General features: G+C 41.3%; 1 protein-coding gene across 3 annotated transcripts in view; it reads right to left on the bottom strand.

Moving 5' to 3' along the window:
- Positions 1–4,724, bottom strand: part of tcerg1 (transcription elongation regulator 1) — a 29,138-nt gene extending 24,414 nt beyond the window's left edge. Inside the window, exons 1-4 of one of the 3 annotated variants that reach the window (XM_018092199.2) lie at positions 4,495–4,724; positions 2,977–3,013; positions 2,651–2,879; positions 704–892 (exon numbers count right to left, since the gene is read on the bottom strand). In XM_018092199.2, the coding sequence (XP_017947688.1) occupies positions 704–892; positions 2,651–2,878 (417 nt within the window). In that variant the 5' untranslated portion in view covers position 2,879; positions 2,977–3,013; positions 4,495–4,724. The remainder of the gene's footprint in view (positions 1–703; positions 893–2,650; positions 2,880–2,976; positions 3,014–4,494) is intronic. The other 2 variants (XM_002935268.5, XM_002935269.5) reach the window with 2 other exon arrangements.
- Positions 4,725–16,325: the final 11,601 nt, after the last annotated feature.

Here is a 16,325-nt window from a genome sequence, read left to right as displayed (position 1 = left end):
GACTAGAAATTAAATAAAGGTCGGCATGTCACTCATATTTTTCTAAACAGCCAGTGTGTGTTTCTCCAAAAAGGAGCATTAGCCTGAAGCCTAAAAGTGATTTATTTCATTGGGGGATGCTAACATTTTGGTACCTCCCAGAAAAATAGCCTATTCTTTTTCTAACAAAAGGGAAGTATTAAAGAAAATCACTTCTCAAAGCTTAAGCAAAATAAAAAAAATCAAAAACTATCAAAAATGTAAAATAATGCATTGGTTTAAGGTATTGTCTGAATAAATCCTTTCAAAATCAAGAATTCCTGTCATGTTATCATGAACACAGGACTCATACATCCTCTCTAACCTTCATAGCATCTTAGATTAAAGATGCAGATATGAATTCAATCCCCCCCCCCCCCCCCATCTCCTTTTTCTTATCCTTTGATCCCCCTTCATCTCACAATAATGTTACAGGAAAACACTGCTGTGCCAGATCGACAATTTAGGAACCACTGGATATAAACAATCTTTTAGAAATATAAGGGTAAGAACTTTAAACAAGTTTATTATATTTTACAAAGATCTTTGAGGTCAAAAACATTTTTATTTTTTTTATAAGTGTCCCTATATACATCATAAGAAGAATCATATTACAAAAAAAGGTCTAAAATATATAAAAAAAAATTTAATATAAATATAAATATTTTTTTCACAACATATTAACCTTTCCATCTGGAGTCTTGTTCTCGACCCATATCTCCTCATTTGGTGGCAATGTTGGTGCCTGTGTAGGTGTAGGGCTTTGGCTGGGAGTTGGGGTTGTTGCAGGTGTGGATACAGGTGGCATCCCAGGGGGAAACAACATTCCTGGAGGCGGCATACTTCCTATATGTGGAGGCATGAAAGGTGGCCTCTGGAATATAATACAAAAGGTAAGCAATAATACTTGCACTCAAAGAGTTATTAACCTCACCTAAGATACTGCATATTTAAGGCTTAAAATCTGAACTTCAATATTGCTTTTTTTCAGCATTATGGTACATTCATCAATCGTTTTACATCTCATAAAATATATGTTCACAATAAAATAACTAATGGCTTGCTTGTGATAAGAAGCTGAGGTCCTTGCCAGACATACTGAAACCAACTTATTAATGTGCTTGTTGTACTAACAAGTCCTTTGGATCTGCTATTGTAGGTAACCCAGCCACGAGGAATGAGCAGATGCAACTTTCCAAAACAGGCAAATTTAGCCATGACTCTCTCTTATGCTAGGCACAGCAGGAAAAAGCTCACATAAGACTTGTGTCTAACAATACAGAATACAATTTTCACATTTATAATTGGAAAACTGTAGCAATATAAAAGCAACAAAGATAATCCAAAGTGACAAAAAAAACGGGCTCACTAAAGACGGACATTTAACAGCAGGATGTATCTTTTTCATTTTTATTAATAGTAGTATACGCCTATGTACAGATTTGTTCAGCAAGAGCAGTGATCCCCAACCAGTGGTTCATGAGCAACATGTTGCTCCGCAACCCCTTGGATGTTGCTCCCAGTGGCCTTAAAGCAGGTGCTTACTTCTGAATTCCTGCATTGGAGACAAGATGTGGTTGCATAAAAACCAGTTGTACTGCCAAACAGCTGCCAGTTCACATTGGAGCTACCAAATAGCCAATCACAGCCCTTATTTGGCACCCTTATGAACATTTTTCATGCTTGTGTTGCTATCCAACTCTTTTTACATTTGAGTGTGGCTCACAGGTAAAAAAAAAAAAAAAAAGTTGGGGATACCTGAGCAAGAGCAAAAAATGTGTTTACTAAGAAAAGACATAAATGGATTCTTCCTCCAGTAATCAAGAGTGATGGTTAACAGCTAGTGTGCCATGTTTAAAGAAAAGGAGTGGTAAGGTTTGCTTGTTTGTTGAGATCGCCAAAAGAGCAAAAATTTCCCCCAACATACCCACCTTGGTTGGTCCATAGTGCTAATGCCAAACGCATCACATTGCAATAAAGAAGATAGGAAAAGTTGAAGCAAGGACCACATGAGCTGATGTGGTCCCCATCCCAACAAAAAACCAAGCCTGTCCAATCAATATCTGGCCAATTTTTGGGCCTTTGGAGAGGCCTTTTGGAGGGCCCCATAAATGGGCAGATAAGCTGCCGAGTCATTCTTAAGGACCCGAATCAGCAGCTAAAATCTGCCTGTGTATGGCCACCTTTACCTGCATGTCTTAACATGGGCTGCTTAACCACTGGTTTGTATATTTTTACCATCTATATTTTAGAAAGCAGGTGCACCCACAAATGCTGTCCAAATTACTGGGAACTGATTTTAAAATGTTTTGTCACCCCCAAGTGATTAATCAACTGGGTGACAAATGGCCCCAAATACCTACGTGTACCATTGCCTTACACCATGAAGGTGTATTATCAAATACTTCATTAAAACAAAAAATGAATATAGTTTAGTGGGCTTCCTTCATTACTGACCAAATCTAGTGCAATAAAATAAGTGTTATAATGCAGAGGAAGCATTTTACATGCACAGGACAAAAATAATAGACTCTACTGTTCGATTTTATATATTTTGTTACATATACATTTTGTAAACCGTTTTAACATTGCAGAGGCAACCATTGCAGTGTATATTTATGGAAAGTATTACCTGAAGGTGAGGAGGAGCAATAGGTGGAGGGATCCCACTCGGGGGAGGTATTGGTGGCATGTTAGGATCAAAAGGAGGACGTCCAAAAGGAGGCCGTGGAGGTGGAGGAGGCCCACGCATCATAGCAAATGGAGGAGGTGGACGAAGAAGAGGTGGCGGGCCCCTCATGACTGGACTGGGTGGAGGAGTTGGACCACGAAAGCGCAGAGCTTGCTGCTGTTGTGCCATCCTACATACAAATATAAACAGGAAATGTTAGCTGATGTATTACTTTCTGCTGGCTAATTTAAACGATTACTTTCTAAAGAAATGGTACATGTTTGTACCTCCAAGTTCTTTCTGCCACTGCTTTTTTGTGCCTGCCTAGGAGGGTAAAATGATGGAAGTAAATAACATAGTTGAAAGCAGTTCAGTCAGTAATTAGGAAGCAGATAAGTCAAAATCAAACAAGCAGTGAGGACTGAGGTCAAGAGATTGGGATTTGGGGAGAACCGTTACTTGCTGTCCTACATATCCTTGAAACTGTAACTGAAGGGCTGATACAATAATGTTTACATATTCCATGAGCTAAGAGAGATCCTGGCCAAGTGTTTGGCCTCAATGTGGACCTTGCCCTGAAAAAGTCTAAAAACCACCAAAACTAGGTGGTAAAGATCGATCGCCTTAATTTGTGTTCGGGCAGCAAAGAGTTGCAGTATCAATACTTAATGACTGTAGAAATAAGTATATTTATACCATACTATACTATCTATACCAGTGATCCCCGACCAGTGGCTCAGGAGGAACATGTTGCTCTCTTACCTCTTGGATGTTGCTCTCAGTGGCCTCAAAGTAGGTGCTTGTTTTTTAATTTCTGGCTTGGAGGCAAGTTTTGGCTGCATGAAAACCAAGTATAATGCCAAACAGAGCCTTCTATAGGCTGCCAGGCCACATAGGGGCTACAAATAGCCAATTATAGCTCTTATTTGTACCACCCCCAGGAACTTTTTCCATGCTTGTGTTGCTCCCCAACACTTTTTCCATTTGAATGTGGCTCACGGATATAAAAGGTTGGGGATCCCTGATCTATACTGTAAAAGGTCACAACATTGAATAGCACTTTATAACATTATATATACACACTATAAAATACACAGAATACCAGGTTGATAAGTAATCACATACAATGCTGGCTACTGACTGCTTTTTTTTTTTTTTTATAAATGATCTAATTATTTCATACACAGAGCTGTACTTTGGTTATGTTATAGGGGACAAGTTTTAAAGGAGTTCTCCACTCAAAAGCTTTCTCAATGAAAGAAATGATATAGAACTTGCATATCTCTAGGTGTTCTCTGGTTTTAAATCCTAAAATAACGTAGCAAAGGCAGCTCTCTTCCTGGACTTTCGCTACAGTGTTGCAGGAGCCAGAAGCAGCAGTAAGGAGCATTTGCACAGCCAGGTGCTGTTTTTAACCGCAATTACGTTTACAAAGACCGACATTTGAATTATGTATATTGAAAACTTGCTAAACATTCCGTTTTATTACATTGCGCAGAAACAGTTTTAGGGTGGCGGTCCACTTTAAAGGGGTGCAATTTACATATGTTGCTTTAACAAATGCTGTGACTATGCAAGGTGCAGAGCTTCACACGCATAGAACTGCTCTTGTTCTCAGCCCACTGCATCGCCCGGGAAATACTGCCAGTCCCAGATACATGGCAAGCCCGGCGGCAAGTTAGCGCAGGAAGAAGCACCAGCGGTGCGCCTCCTCTATCCACACGCAGGCACTAAATATCAACAACATAACACTACGCACTTAACACGCTCTTACAACGATTATGTGCCCAAACCCTATCCCCTACCGAATATCAGTGGTATATCTCTCCGCCTCGGTGTCCCCGCGTTCCGCCATTACAGGTACGGCCGACAATCCCCCACTGACGCAACGCCAACCCCCTAACCACCTGACTGAGTAGAACGCGTGTTCTATTGGACGAGAAGCACGTCAGTCAATGCGAAGGCCCGGCACGCAGTGTGACGAGTTCCTTCGCTGTAGATACCGGAAGAGTAGGCCCTAAAGGCGGGATGTTAAAAGAAAGGAAAGTGACTATTGGCTCAGGGAGGGGTGCACCTGTGTAGTACGCTTGCGCCTTCTCAGCTCTTTCGTCACAGTATAATAGAGTTCATTCATTCGTTATCGTGACCACGTTGTTCGAGTAAAGCCGCTAACAGGCTGCCAACTCGGAGACTTAGCGCCCCAGCTGACGGGAAGTCATAATTGACGTATTTCTTTACTTAATTCGTTCTTTGCTCATTCAGCAGATAAATGGGGCTGCACTTATGCATGCCTCACCAACATTGTCTGTGTATTGCGTGCAAACTGTTTTATAGGTTTGTCGTGAGAGGGAGTGTGTTATATATGCTGGCTTGTGTGCTTTTCTTATTATTATCAGACTCCAACATGTGCGCTAGTAAACAAGGCGTTGACGTTGGTTTCTTGTGAATGCTTCGAAGTTGTTTCTTTTATTGTCAATGAATAAGTAACTGGTATTTTAAAGGAATAAATATCCTTAGACCACAGATTTCAAAGTTCACATCGATTGACAGAGTTGCCCTACATAAACTATAGCTTGATCCAATTTGGCCTGAATTTTAAACAGGTGCTGATTGGGTTAATTGACCTTGGGCCACTGATTTCAATGAACATATTTGCAGGCAGGGGTGCCTTGCATTGTGTGCAGCCCATTCTGACCTGGCCCGAAAAGGTTCTGGGCAGTGAAAGTGGCATCAAAGTGGGCATCTTTGCAATTGTGCCTATTTGAATAAGTAATGGGTAACAAAGGGGTTAAATGACTAATTTCAACCCATATACAGTGGTGTGAAAAACTATTTGCCCCCTTCCTGATTTCTTATTCTTTTGCATGTTTGTCACACTTAAATGTTTCTGCTCATCAAAAACCGTTAACTATTAGTCAAAGATAACATAATTGAACACAAAATGCAGTTTTTAAATGAAGGTTTACGTTATTAAGGGAGAAAAAAACCTCCAAATCTACATGGCCCTGTGTGAAAAAGTGATTGCCCCCCTTGTTAAAAAATAACTTAACTGTGGTTTATCAATGTCAATTTTCAATTTCAATATCAATTTGTGTAGTCACCCCCAGGCCTGATTACTGCCACACCTGTTTCAATCAAGAAATCACTTAAATAGGAGCTACCTGACACAGAGAAGTAGACCAAAAGCACCTCAAAAGCTAGACATCATGCCAAGATCCAAAGATATTCAGGAACAAATGAGAACAAAAGTAATTGAGATCTATCAGTCTGGTAAAGGTTATAAAGCCATTTCTAAAGCTTTGGGACTCCAGGGAACCACAGTGAGAGCCATTATCCACAAATGGCAAAAACATGGAACAGTGGTGAACCTTCCCAGGAGTGGCTGGCCGACCAAAATTACCCCAAGAGCGCAGAGACAACTCATCCGAGAGGCCCCAAAAGACCCCAGGACAACATCTAAAGAACTGCAGGCCTCACTTGCCTCAATTAAGGTCAGTGTTCACGACGCACCATAAGAAAGAGACTGGGCAAAAACGGCCTGCATGGCAGATTTCCAAGGCGCAAACCACTTTTAAGCAAAAAGAACATTATGGCTCGTCTCAATTTTGCTAAAAAACATCTCAATGATTGCCAAGATCAATATCTTGTGGACCGACGAGACAAAAGTTGAACTTTTTGGAAGGTGCGTGTCCCGTTACATCTGGCGTAAAAGTAACACAGCATTTCAGAAAAAGAACATCATACCAACAGTAAAATATGGTGGTGGTAGTGTGATGGTCTGGGGTTGTTTTGCTGCTTCAGGACCTGGAAGGCTTGCTGTGATAGATGGAACCATGAATTCTACTGTCTACCAAAAAATCCTGAAGGAGAATGTCCGGCCATCTGTTCGTCAACTCAAGCTGAAGCGATCTTGGGTGCTGCAGCAGGACAATGACCCAAAACACACCAGCAAATCCACCTCTGAATGGCTGAAGAAAAACAAAATGAAGACTTTGGAGTGGCCTAGTCAAAGTCCTGACCTGAATCCTATTGAGATGTTGTGGCATGACCTTAAAAAGGCGGTTCATGCTAGAAAACCCTCAAATAAAGCTGAATTACAACAATTCTGCAAAGATGAGTGGGCCAAAATTCCTCCAGAGCGCTGTAAAAGACTCGTTGCAAGTTATCTCAAATGCTTGATTGCAGTTATTGCTGCTAAGGGTGGCCCAACCAGTTATTAGGTTCAGGGGGCAATTACTTTTTCACACAGGGCCATGTAGGTTTGGATTTTTTTTCTCCCTAAATAATAAAAACCCTCATTTAAAAACTGCATTTTGTGTTTACTTGTGTTATCTTTGACTAATAGTTAACGGTTTTTGATGAGCAGAAACATTTAAGTGTGACAAACATGCAAAAGAATAAGAAATCAGGAAGGGGGCAAATAGTTTTTCACACCACTGTATTTGCTGGCAGGGGTACCCCACATTGTATGCCCCCTGCTCTGGCCTGGCACCCTGTTACTTATTCAAATACGCGGGATTGCAAAGATGACATCTGTGATGCCACTTTTCCTGCCCAGAACCTTTTCAGACCAGAACAGGGCACATACAGTGCTGGGCACCACCATTTCCCTAGAGTCTGGTATCCTACTATATATTATATGTAAAATATATGATATCCTGTTTGAATGTGGCACTTATTATACCATACCTCCCAACCGTCCCGATATTTATAGCACTGCCCGCTGTCCCGGATTCATTGTTAGATGTCCCGCTTCTCAGCATTGCCATTTAATTGATTGCTGTGCCTGCTCTGCTCCGGGGAATATAGCCGCAAGGGTCAACTATCTGCATTGGCGCGCATTCCTCTCCTTCCTCCTACTCACCAGGTCAGGGGCTCAGGGGGGGCTCTGTCTTTTATCAGGCAGAAGAGGCTGCTGCCTTTATTTGTGTGCCGAACAGTTTCACCTTTCCACCCCTAACATATATCTCTAAAGGTCCCCATACACTATAAGATCCGCTCGCTTGGCGATGTCGCCAAGCGAGCGGATCTTTACCCGATATCCCCACCTACGAGTGGGCGATATCGGGCAGCAAGTTGCTTTAAAAAAAAAAATAATCCGATCGTTTGGCCCCAGGGATTACATTTGCGGCCATGGGGCAGTCGGTTCGGGGACCGCATCAACGAGCCGATGCGGTCCCCGATCCGACTGGATTTTCTAACCTGGCCGATCGAGATCTGGCCAATTTCAGGCCAGATATCGGTCGGCCAGGCCGCTCTGTTCTGCCCATACACGGGCCGATTAGCTGCCGAATCGGTCCAAGGGACTGATATCGGCAGCTATAGTCGGCCCGTGTGTGGGGACCTTAACTCCTGGGAATCTCTGGCAGAGCACAGCATGCAGGAGAAGACAAAGGTATCTCTGATCCGTTCATAAAATATAGCAGACATTTAAAAGGGGCCCTTATAAGTCTGGAAACCTTAGGCTGGCCTTGTTAATATGGCTAGAAATTCTAGTGGTACATTTATATTGTTTTGCTTTCAACTGATTAAGAATGGAAGGAAATAACATAGATTTATGTACCACTGGAATTGGCCCTGTTTATAACTTTGGAAAATGCACAGAACTTTTGGCATGTCTGAAGTTGATTGGTAATTTTACTGGCATGTCTGGGGTTAATATGCCCTTTATCAATTTAATGTAGTCATACTAGCATGTTTGAAGTTAATATGTCCTTTATTCTTTTTATTTAGTGATTATACTGGCACATCTGGGGCATGTAAAGTGGGTGTGGCATGTGAGGCATGGTCACAAAGCAGGCGCGGGCAAAACATTTTTGCCGCACTACCCGCGTCACATATTTTTGTCCCTCTTTCGCTTAATGAAATGTTGGGAGGTATGTTATACAGGTATAGGACCCATTATCCAGAATGCTCGGGACCAAGGGTATTCTGGGTAAGGGGTCTTTCCATAATCTGGTTCACCATACTTTAAGTCTACTAAAATATAATTTAAACTTTAAATAATCCAAATTATAAATAAGTAAATTAATTTGAGTAATTCCAAAATGTTATAAGAGAGCGAGCTAATCAAAGATTTCCCTCTAAATGCCAGTGGATGAGACATATTTCTGTAACTGCCATATGTAATTTGAGCTTGCTGATCAGTGATTTGTTAAAAAGTAGGAAAAACACAGAGGAAACATTGGCAAAGCATCTAAGAATTGTGCCAGAAAATGCATTTGCAGACAGTCATTTGGGAACGTGCAACTAGTAAAGTGCCAGGAATGGATGATTTCACTGTGTCTTCATCTCTCCCACTTGCATTTTTGAGAGCAATAAAGCTTCTCAGCCTTTTTCCTGCTAAAAGGTGTTTTTATGTTAAACGTGATTTCTCTGTGAACAGGTTCATATTTGCAACTGTTTTCTGTAACATGGCAGTCCCATTGTGCCACCAATAGGTGCCAGACTTGTAATACAAATACAGATCAGTAGTGCTTGCCATGCACATAAATAAAGCAACATTTGAGAAATTTACTGATTTAAACAAAATTACCTGCTGTATTCACCCCAAACAATGCAGGCACAGTCTTCTTACAGTTATTTTGTATACTAAAATCATTTAAACATGAAATAAACCCAATAGGATTGTTTTGCCTCCAATAAGGATTAATTATATCTTAGTTGGGATCAGTACAAGGTACAGTTTTATTATTACAGAGACAAAGGAAGTTATTTTTAAAAATTTGAACTATTTAATAAAATTGAGTCTATAGGAGATGGTCTTCCCATAAGTCAGAGGTTTCTGGATAAAGGGTTTATGGAGGACAGATACCATACCTGTACTTTATCCTATCAGAATATTATGTATTTAGAGTGCTGTATAAAGATAACCTGAATATGCAGTTGACATTCTAAATTCTTAAAGGGTTAAAAACAAGAATAGGCTTGTCCAATTTACTGGGTGCTTAAAGGAAAAGTAACACTAAAATTTTTTAAGTAAAAAAAATCTATTCTACCCTGCTCCAATAATTGCCCTATCTTTCCCAGTGTTTATTATTGTAAATGCTTTATTGGAAAATACCTTGTAAAAACATTGCATCTGGTCATTTCAAATACGGCAATACAGCAAAATAATAAATGCTGGGAAGGATAGGGCAATTATTTGAGCTGGGTAGAATAGATTTTTTACTTAAAAAATGTTAGTGTTACTTTTCCTTTAATGACAGAACCTGCTGTGGGTACCTGGCACAGCCAGGTTTCCTAGTGTCAGTAGGCACACACGGATATGATTCCAATGTAGGTCCTTACCCAATCCCTGTTTTGTCAGGGGCACATTCTTCAAAGCCACCTTGTACCTCTTTATAGTACAGAAACCTTATCCCTATACCCAAAGCCACTGTTCAGATATTTTGTGCCCTCTGACATGCCCACTCAGTGTACACAAACTTACCTCCATTCATGACCCTTTCATCACTAATTCCTTTAACTTACTTGCTATAACTGAAACCTGTTTTTCTTTTAGGGTGAAGACACACAGGGCGATTAGTCGCCGCAACTTTTTAAAAACCTGCGTAGCAGAAAAGTCAATGCAATTAGTTGCCATGACAGACTTTGTTAAAAGTTGCAGCACCTAATCGCCCATTGCCAAACCTGAAAACAGGGCAGGGGTGGGGGTGGGACTCCTTCTCTCTGCACGCTGTACATTTAAAGTTCTTCCACCTGCTCCTTCTGTCAATTTCCTTATTTGAGGTTCACTCTATTAGGCTTTTTTCTACTGTTTCACTTTGCATTGCTGTCATATTCACAATTTACATTGCTATCAATATTTTGACAACTTTGCTGCTTGGCTTATTTTCTTTCCTCTGATTCCCTTTCCATCATACTAACTGACTTTAACATACCTGTTAACAGTTCTAATGCCCCTGTTGTCTCTAAACTCTCTTCACTAACATCCTCCTTTGGTTTATCTCTGTTCTGTGATTTCCCCTCTCTCTCCAATGGGAATTCCCTGGATATTTACCAGATTCTGTTCAATCTCCAACTTTACTAACCCCCCTTTCCCCTTATCTGATCACAATCTGCTCTAATTTAAAATCTCGCTAACTCCCTCCACACCCTCTGCAGTCCCCCCAAATACGTACATAATGTGACCTGCAATCCCTAGACATGTCACATCTCTCTTCTTCCCTTGGCTCTCTTCACGCTAATATCTCAACCACCTTCTGTCCTAATCATGCTACCTCTGTCTACTACAATGCACTCACCACTGCTTGCTCCTGCCAAGACAAAACGCATTACACCCAAACCACTCCAACCGTGGCACACTGCTCACACCAAAGCCCTCTAAAGATGGTCACATACACTTGAGCGTCACTGGCGCCATTCCTGGTCGAAATGAGACTTCTGCGGCTACAAATCTCTTCTTTTCTATAATACCACCCTCTGCCAAGCTAAACAAACCTACTTCACTGCACTCATTAACTCTCTTTCTAAAAAACCTGCACAACTTTTCTGTACCTTTAGCTCTGTGCTGTCCACTTCCCCACACCCTCTGTGTGCTTCAGTCACTGCTCAAGATATTGCCAAGCACTTTAAAAATAAAACTGACACAATCAGAAGTGACATTGTACCACTTAATCCCCCTTACCATTCACCTCCTCCCTCTACACTACCCAGTCTCTTCTTGGCTCCTTCTCCCCAGTGACTGAAGAGGAATTCTCAAAACTCTTAGCTTCCTCTCACGATATTACCTGCCCACTTGGTCTCATTCCTTCCAAACGGGCGACTAATCTCCCCGAAATGCCATCCCACCGGCTAGAATGTAAATCGCCGGTGGGATGGCATATTGTCGAAGTTGTCTTGAGAGGAAACTTCGGCTATTTCGATGCTGTGTATGCCATCCCACCAGCGATTTACATTCTAGCCGATGGGATGGCATTTTGGGGAGATTTGTCGCCCCCAACAAGGGAGATTTCGGCGACTCCCCATCTGTCACGCCCCTTAATCAAAGCCTTAACTCATCTATTTAATTTCTCAGTCTGTACTGAAATTTTTCCCTCCCATCTGAGCTCTCTTTTGATCCCTCTAATCTTGGGAACCTAAAATACTTGAGTGCCTAGTTTACAACTGGCTGACCTATTCGTTTCTGACAATAACCTGTTTAATCCCCAGCAATTTGGATTTAGACAACAACACTTAACAGAAAATGATCAAACCTGACTAACTAATGACCTCTTATCAGCTAAAGCCAAAAACCACTACTGACTACTAAGGGCTCTGGCACACGGGGAGATTAGTCGCCCACGACAAAACTCCCTGTTCGCGGGCGACTAATCTCCCCGAGTTGCCTTCCCCTGCCATCCCACCGGCGAACATGTAAGTCGCCGGCGGGATGGCACACGCGGCGGCGCGATTTCGCGCAAATCGCCGAAAAAGCCTCGCAAGGAGTTTTGTCGCGGGCGACTAATCTCTCCGTGTGCCAGAGCCCTAATACTTCTTGATTTCTCATCTGCTTTTGACACTGTGGATCACCCTTTCCTCCTCTAGTCCATACACTCTCTTGGTCTTTGTGGCACTGCCTTGTACTGGTTTTAATCTTATCTTATTTATGTGTATATGTTAATAAAACTTTTTTGATTTTACTGATACCTGAGCTTTATATCTACTTTTTTGGAGACCTGGAGTCAGCACCGGATTTCAAATCCATACTCCCCGTGGCCGCATCCCCCATTCGCGCCCACCCCCCCACGCATGTGCGAGCGAACCTCCTCGCCGCTCTGTCACACAGTTTAACCTCCCATACGGAGCAGTGGGGAGAAGTCCCCATTGCTCCGTATGGCCACTAAACGTCAAAATTTTGTTGCGGCGGGGAGGCATGCCGCCCCCCCAAAAAAATTGTGCCGCCCTAGAGTGCCTGCCTGGAGTGCCTGCCTGTTCTATTTTCGTGCTCCTAGAAGATCAGAGTTCTTCTTCAAGATCCAAATACACTTTAAAGACCTGTTAATTAACCCAGGGGCCCCAGGTGTTTCTGGGCTATAACTTCCATCACACTCCAGGGCTTATTTATGTCCACAAGCACAGTTCTACTCCTGCATTTATCGCCACAGTGAGTTGTGCATTAAACCCATTATATTAAGGTATAATAAGGTACATGGCATCAAAATGCACTCCTTGCTCTTCTGTATATTTGTCCTTGAACCACTTCCTTCCTGCCTTCTGTTCTGCACTGTTGTGCCCATTGATACAGGTGAACCCTGGAGCTACCACCACCTCCGGACCAGGGCTCCTTCAGTGCTCTGTCAACCTTTGCAGTTCAGTTGGGCTTTAAGAATAGGGCACATATGTTTCTCACAAGCTGAACACCGTAAATAACACCTGACAATTGAGTCCATTATTCTGATACAATTTGCAATTGGTCTTCATTTTTATTTTGTGTGGGTTTTATATTATTTAGCTTTTTATTTAGCAGCTCCCAGTTTAGAATTTTAGCAGCTATCTGGGTGCTAGGGTCCAATTAACCATAGCAACCAGGCAGTGTGTTAAATGAGATACTGGAATATGAATAGGAGAGGGTCTGAATAGAACAATAAGTAATACAAATAGCAATAACAATAAAATTGTAGTCTCACAGAGCAATGGTGTTTTTTTGGCTCTGGGGTCAGTGACCCCCATTTGAGAGCTGGAAAGAGTCAGAAGAAGAATGAAAATAATTCAGAAACTTTAAAAAATGAAGGTCAGTTGAAATGTTGCCAAGAACAGATCATTCTTTATCATACCAAAATATAACTTAAGGGTGAAGTACCCTGAAATATTCCATGTTTCTAACTCTTTCTTGCAGCTAGAATATTTCCAACAAAGTGCAATCTATTCTTCACAAAGAAAAATACTTTGTTAGTATCTTCCATAAAATCCTCCAAGTCAGAGAAGGGTTGCCACCATTTGTGGCAGGGAGCGGGGCTGATGACATCAGGGGAGCAATAGGTGACTTCTGAGGGTGGGTCTATGACATCAGGGGTGGTGTTGTGAAGTGGAGATCAGCCATTGGCTGATCACAGTGCCATTCAATGGAATCAATCAATGGAAATCCATATTTCCTAATTTGGAAATCCAGACATGCAGTTTTCACATAGAAAGCCTTTTTGAGAACTGGGCAACCTGACAGGTGGCAACCCTAAATCCAAGGAGTGTGTATTGACCCAATTATCTTTGTGCACGATAACAGTTGCAATTTTGTGTACGAAATTGTGCTTTGTGCCTACGTCAGTAAATTAGCATTAATGACTACAGGCTTTGACAGCAAAGAGATTAACATAGGTGTTCTGTACGGTATGGAAAGCATTAAATTACTTTGACTAACACAAAACCATCAGGTCTTATTATTATTCCAAAGGCCTCCACTTGCTTCACAAATTATCATTACAAAAGAGAGAGTGCGCAGTTGCAAAGACTGTGATAAAGACAACACATTTCTGTAAGATTATTTGACCTGGGGGAGCTGTATTTGGGAGCTTTACCAACTCAGTGTAGTTTCAGGGACAGTGAAATCTTGTCATCTTTTTTTCCCTGCTTGAAATTTGCTGTTGAATTAAAATGTGTGCCTCGGGCAATCTGCAGGGCCTGCAGGCTGAAACGGTGGCAGCATCTGCTCATGGAGACCCACAAGTCCTATTGTGGACTCTAACAGATTTCAACCGGCTTTCAGAAAGGCCAGGAGACAATCAAATGCAGCAGGAAGGGGAGCATTGTTTTCTCCTCTTCTTTCACCTTTGGTGCCCTTTACATTCTGCTTCTGTATTTAAAAAGGCAAAATGTCTTTCATGTTCGTACTGCAAAACGAATGTTTACCGGTAAAGCGCTGCAATATAAAAGGCATAATAAAAAGAAAATCTTACCATCTAGCTGATATTAAAGAAGCTGCCAACGGCAGATTGCAAATTAAATGTGAAAAAAAGAAAAGTAATATAAAAGGCTCCTGTCAGATTCTTAGAAGCATGCAGGAGGAAGTCTGATTTTCTATGCTACTCATAAGAAGGATACCTTTTTAGTTCTAGAGATACTTTCTGCAAGTATGTAGCATTATTGTTTTGTTTTTACCCTTACTTCCTCCCCGTCCCTCCAAATTAGGAGAGTTTATTTATAAAAAGAAATGACCTCTGTATAAACAAGCCCGTCCCTTGTTAAACCCATTTGTTTGTAAGCCAGGTCCTATTACAATTCGCAACTTGTAACTGGCTAGAAATAGGTTTTGTTGTTTCGTATAGGGGCATAAAATATTGGGGACATAACAGATAACTTGACCTATATAAAACAGTGAAACATTTTTTTCTCATCTAAAAGTTACATCTGCTAATCTCTAAGTGATATAGGCAATATATCAAGTCAAACAAGCTCTTTAGGCATGCTGGGGGGCGTAAGGAATGCTTAGAGAATTGGACCCCCCTAAAGTAGACATATTACATGTTGATTGGTTTCTGAATGATGCATGCTTTGATACACAATTCTAGTTAGCTGTTAAAGATAGCTAACAGCCTGAGGTTTAAAGCTATGCTGTCACAACTTTAATATTATCTTAGGGACCTGCCATAAAGAGTGCTTTAAACAGCAGATTGCCTCACCCCCACATAGAGAAGGGCACAAACTTGATTTCCAGTGTTATAAAGCTGTTTCCTGCCCCATCTCCAGCTATAGGCTGTGCCCCAGGATTGCAGATAAGGAGTTCATTATACAGGTATAAAACCTCTTATCCAGAATATTCGGGACCTGGGGTTTTCTGGATAAGGGATCATAATTTGGGTCTCCATACTTTAAGCCTGCTGTAAAATCATTTAAACATTATAGGATTGTTTTCGTCCAATAAGTATTAATTATATCTTAGTTGGAATCAAGTACAAGGTACTGTTTTATTATTACAGAGAAAAAAGGAAATCATTTTTAAAACTTTGAATTATTTGATTAAAATGGAGTCTATGGGGGGGTGGCCATTTTGTAATTCAGAGCTTTCTGGATAATAGTCATAAATATTTGTTTGTTATTGAAATAGTATTTCAGTGAAAAACTAATTGTGAGTAGTACAATACATTGAAGTTTTGCTTCATTTCTGTAGGCACAGCAAAAAGCAAACTTGTAGAATCTAAGCGAGAATAGACAATATGTATAGCGCCTGGCTACTGCCAAAAAACACAGTGTATAATGTGATTATCTATAATAGCAGTACTACAGTTGATCATATTGCTCTGAATATTTGTGCTGTAGCAGAAGCCCAGGAAGTGATGTTTTCCCCCCAAATACAGTGTTTTTCCCAAAACCCCAGAGTTATTGCAGTGCCAAGGGGGTGTTGCGTCTAATGCATTTGCGTCAAATTCACCAAAATAAACAAAACTATTCGCACCTTTTGTTGCAAATCAGTTGCAATTATGTGGAAGCCTGGCTGGCATCATTTGTGGTGTTCCACTTACGAGCAAAATCTACTGCAATCCTTTAGAATCAAGTGTACTGCGCATACTGTATTGATTCAAAGGGAATCTTGGAGCTACTGCCTGGTCAGGAGGTGGCAGTAGCTCCAGGCTTCTCTGGACATGGTTGCGTAATTTTAGTTAATCAGACGCAGTTGCATTAGATGCCAACCCCTTTGCAAATGCAATGATGCTGGAATTCT

The sequence above is a fragment of the Xenopus tropicalis genome, chromosome 3 (assembly GCF_000004195.4).
Source record: "Xenopus tropicalis strain Nigerian chromosome 3, UCB_Xtro_10.0, whole genome shotgun sequence".
Lineage (NCBI taxonomy): Eukaryota > Metazoa > Chordata > Amphibia > Anura > Pipidae > Xenopus > Xenopus tropicalis.
Note: the sequence above shows the minus strand (reverse complement) of the source record. Positions and strands in the feature narration are given on the sequence as shown.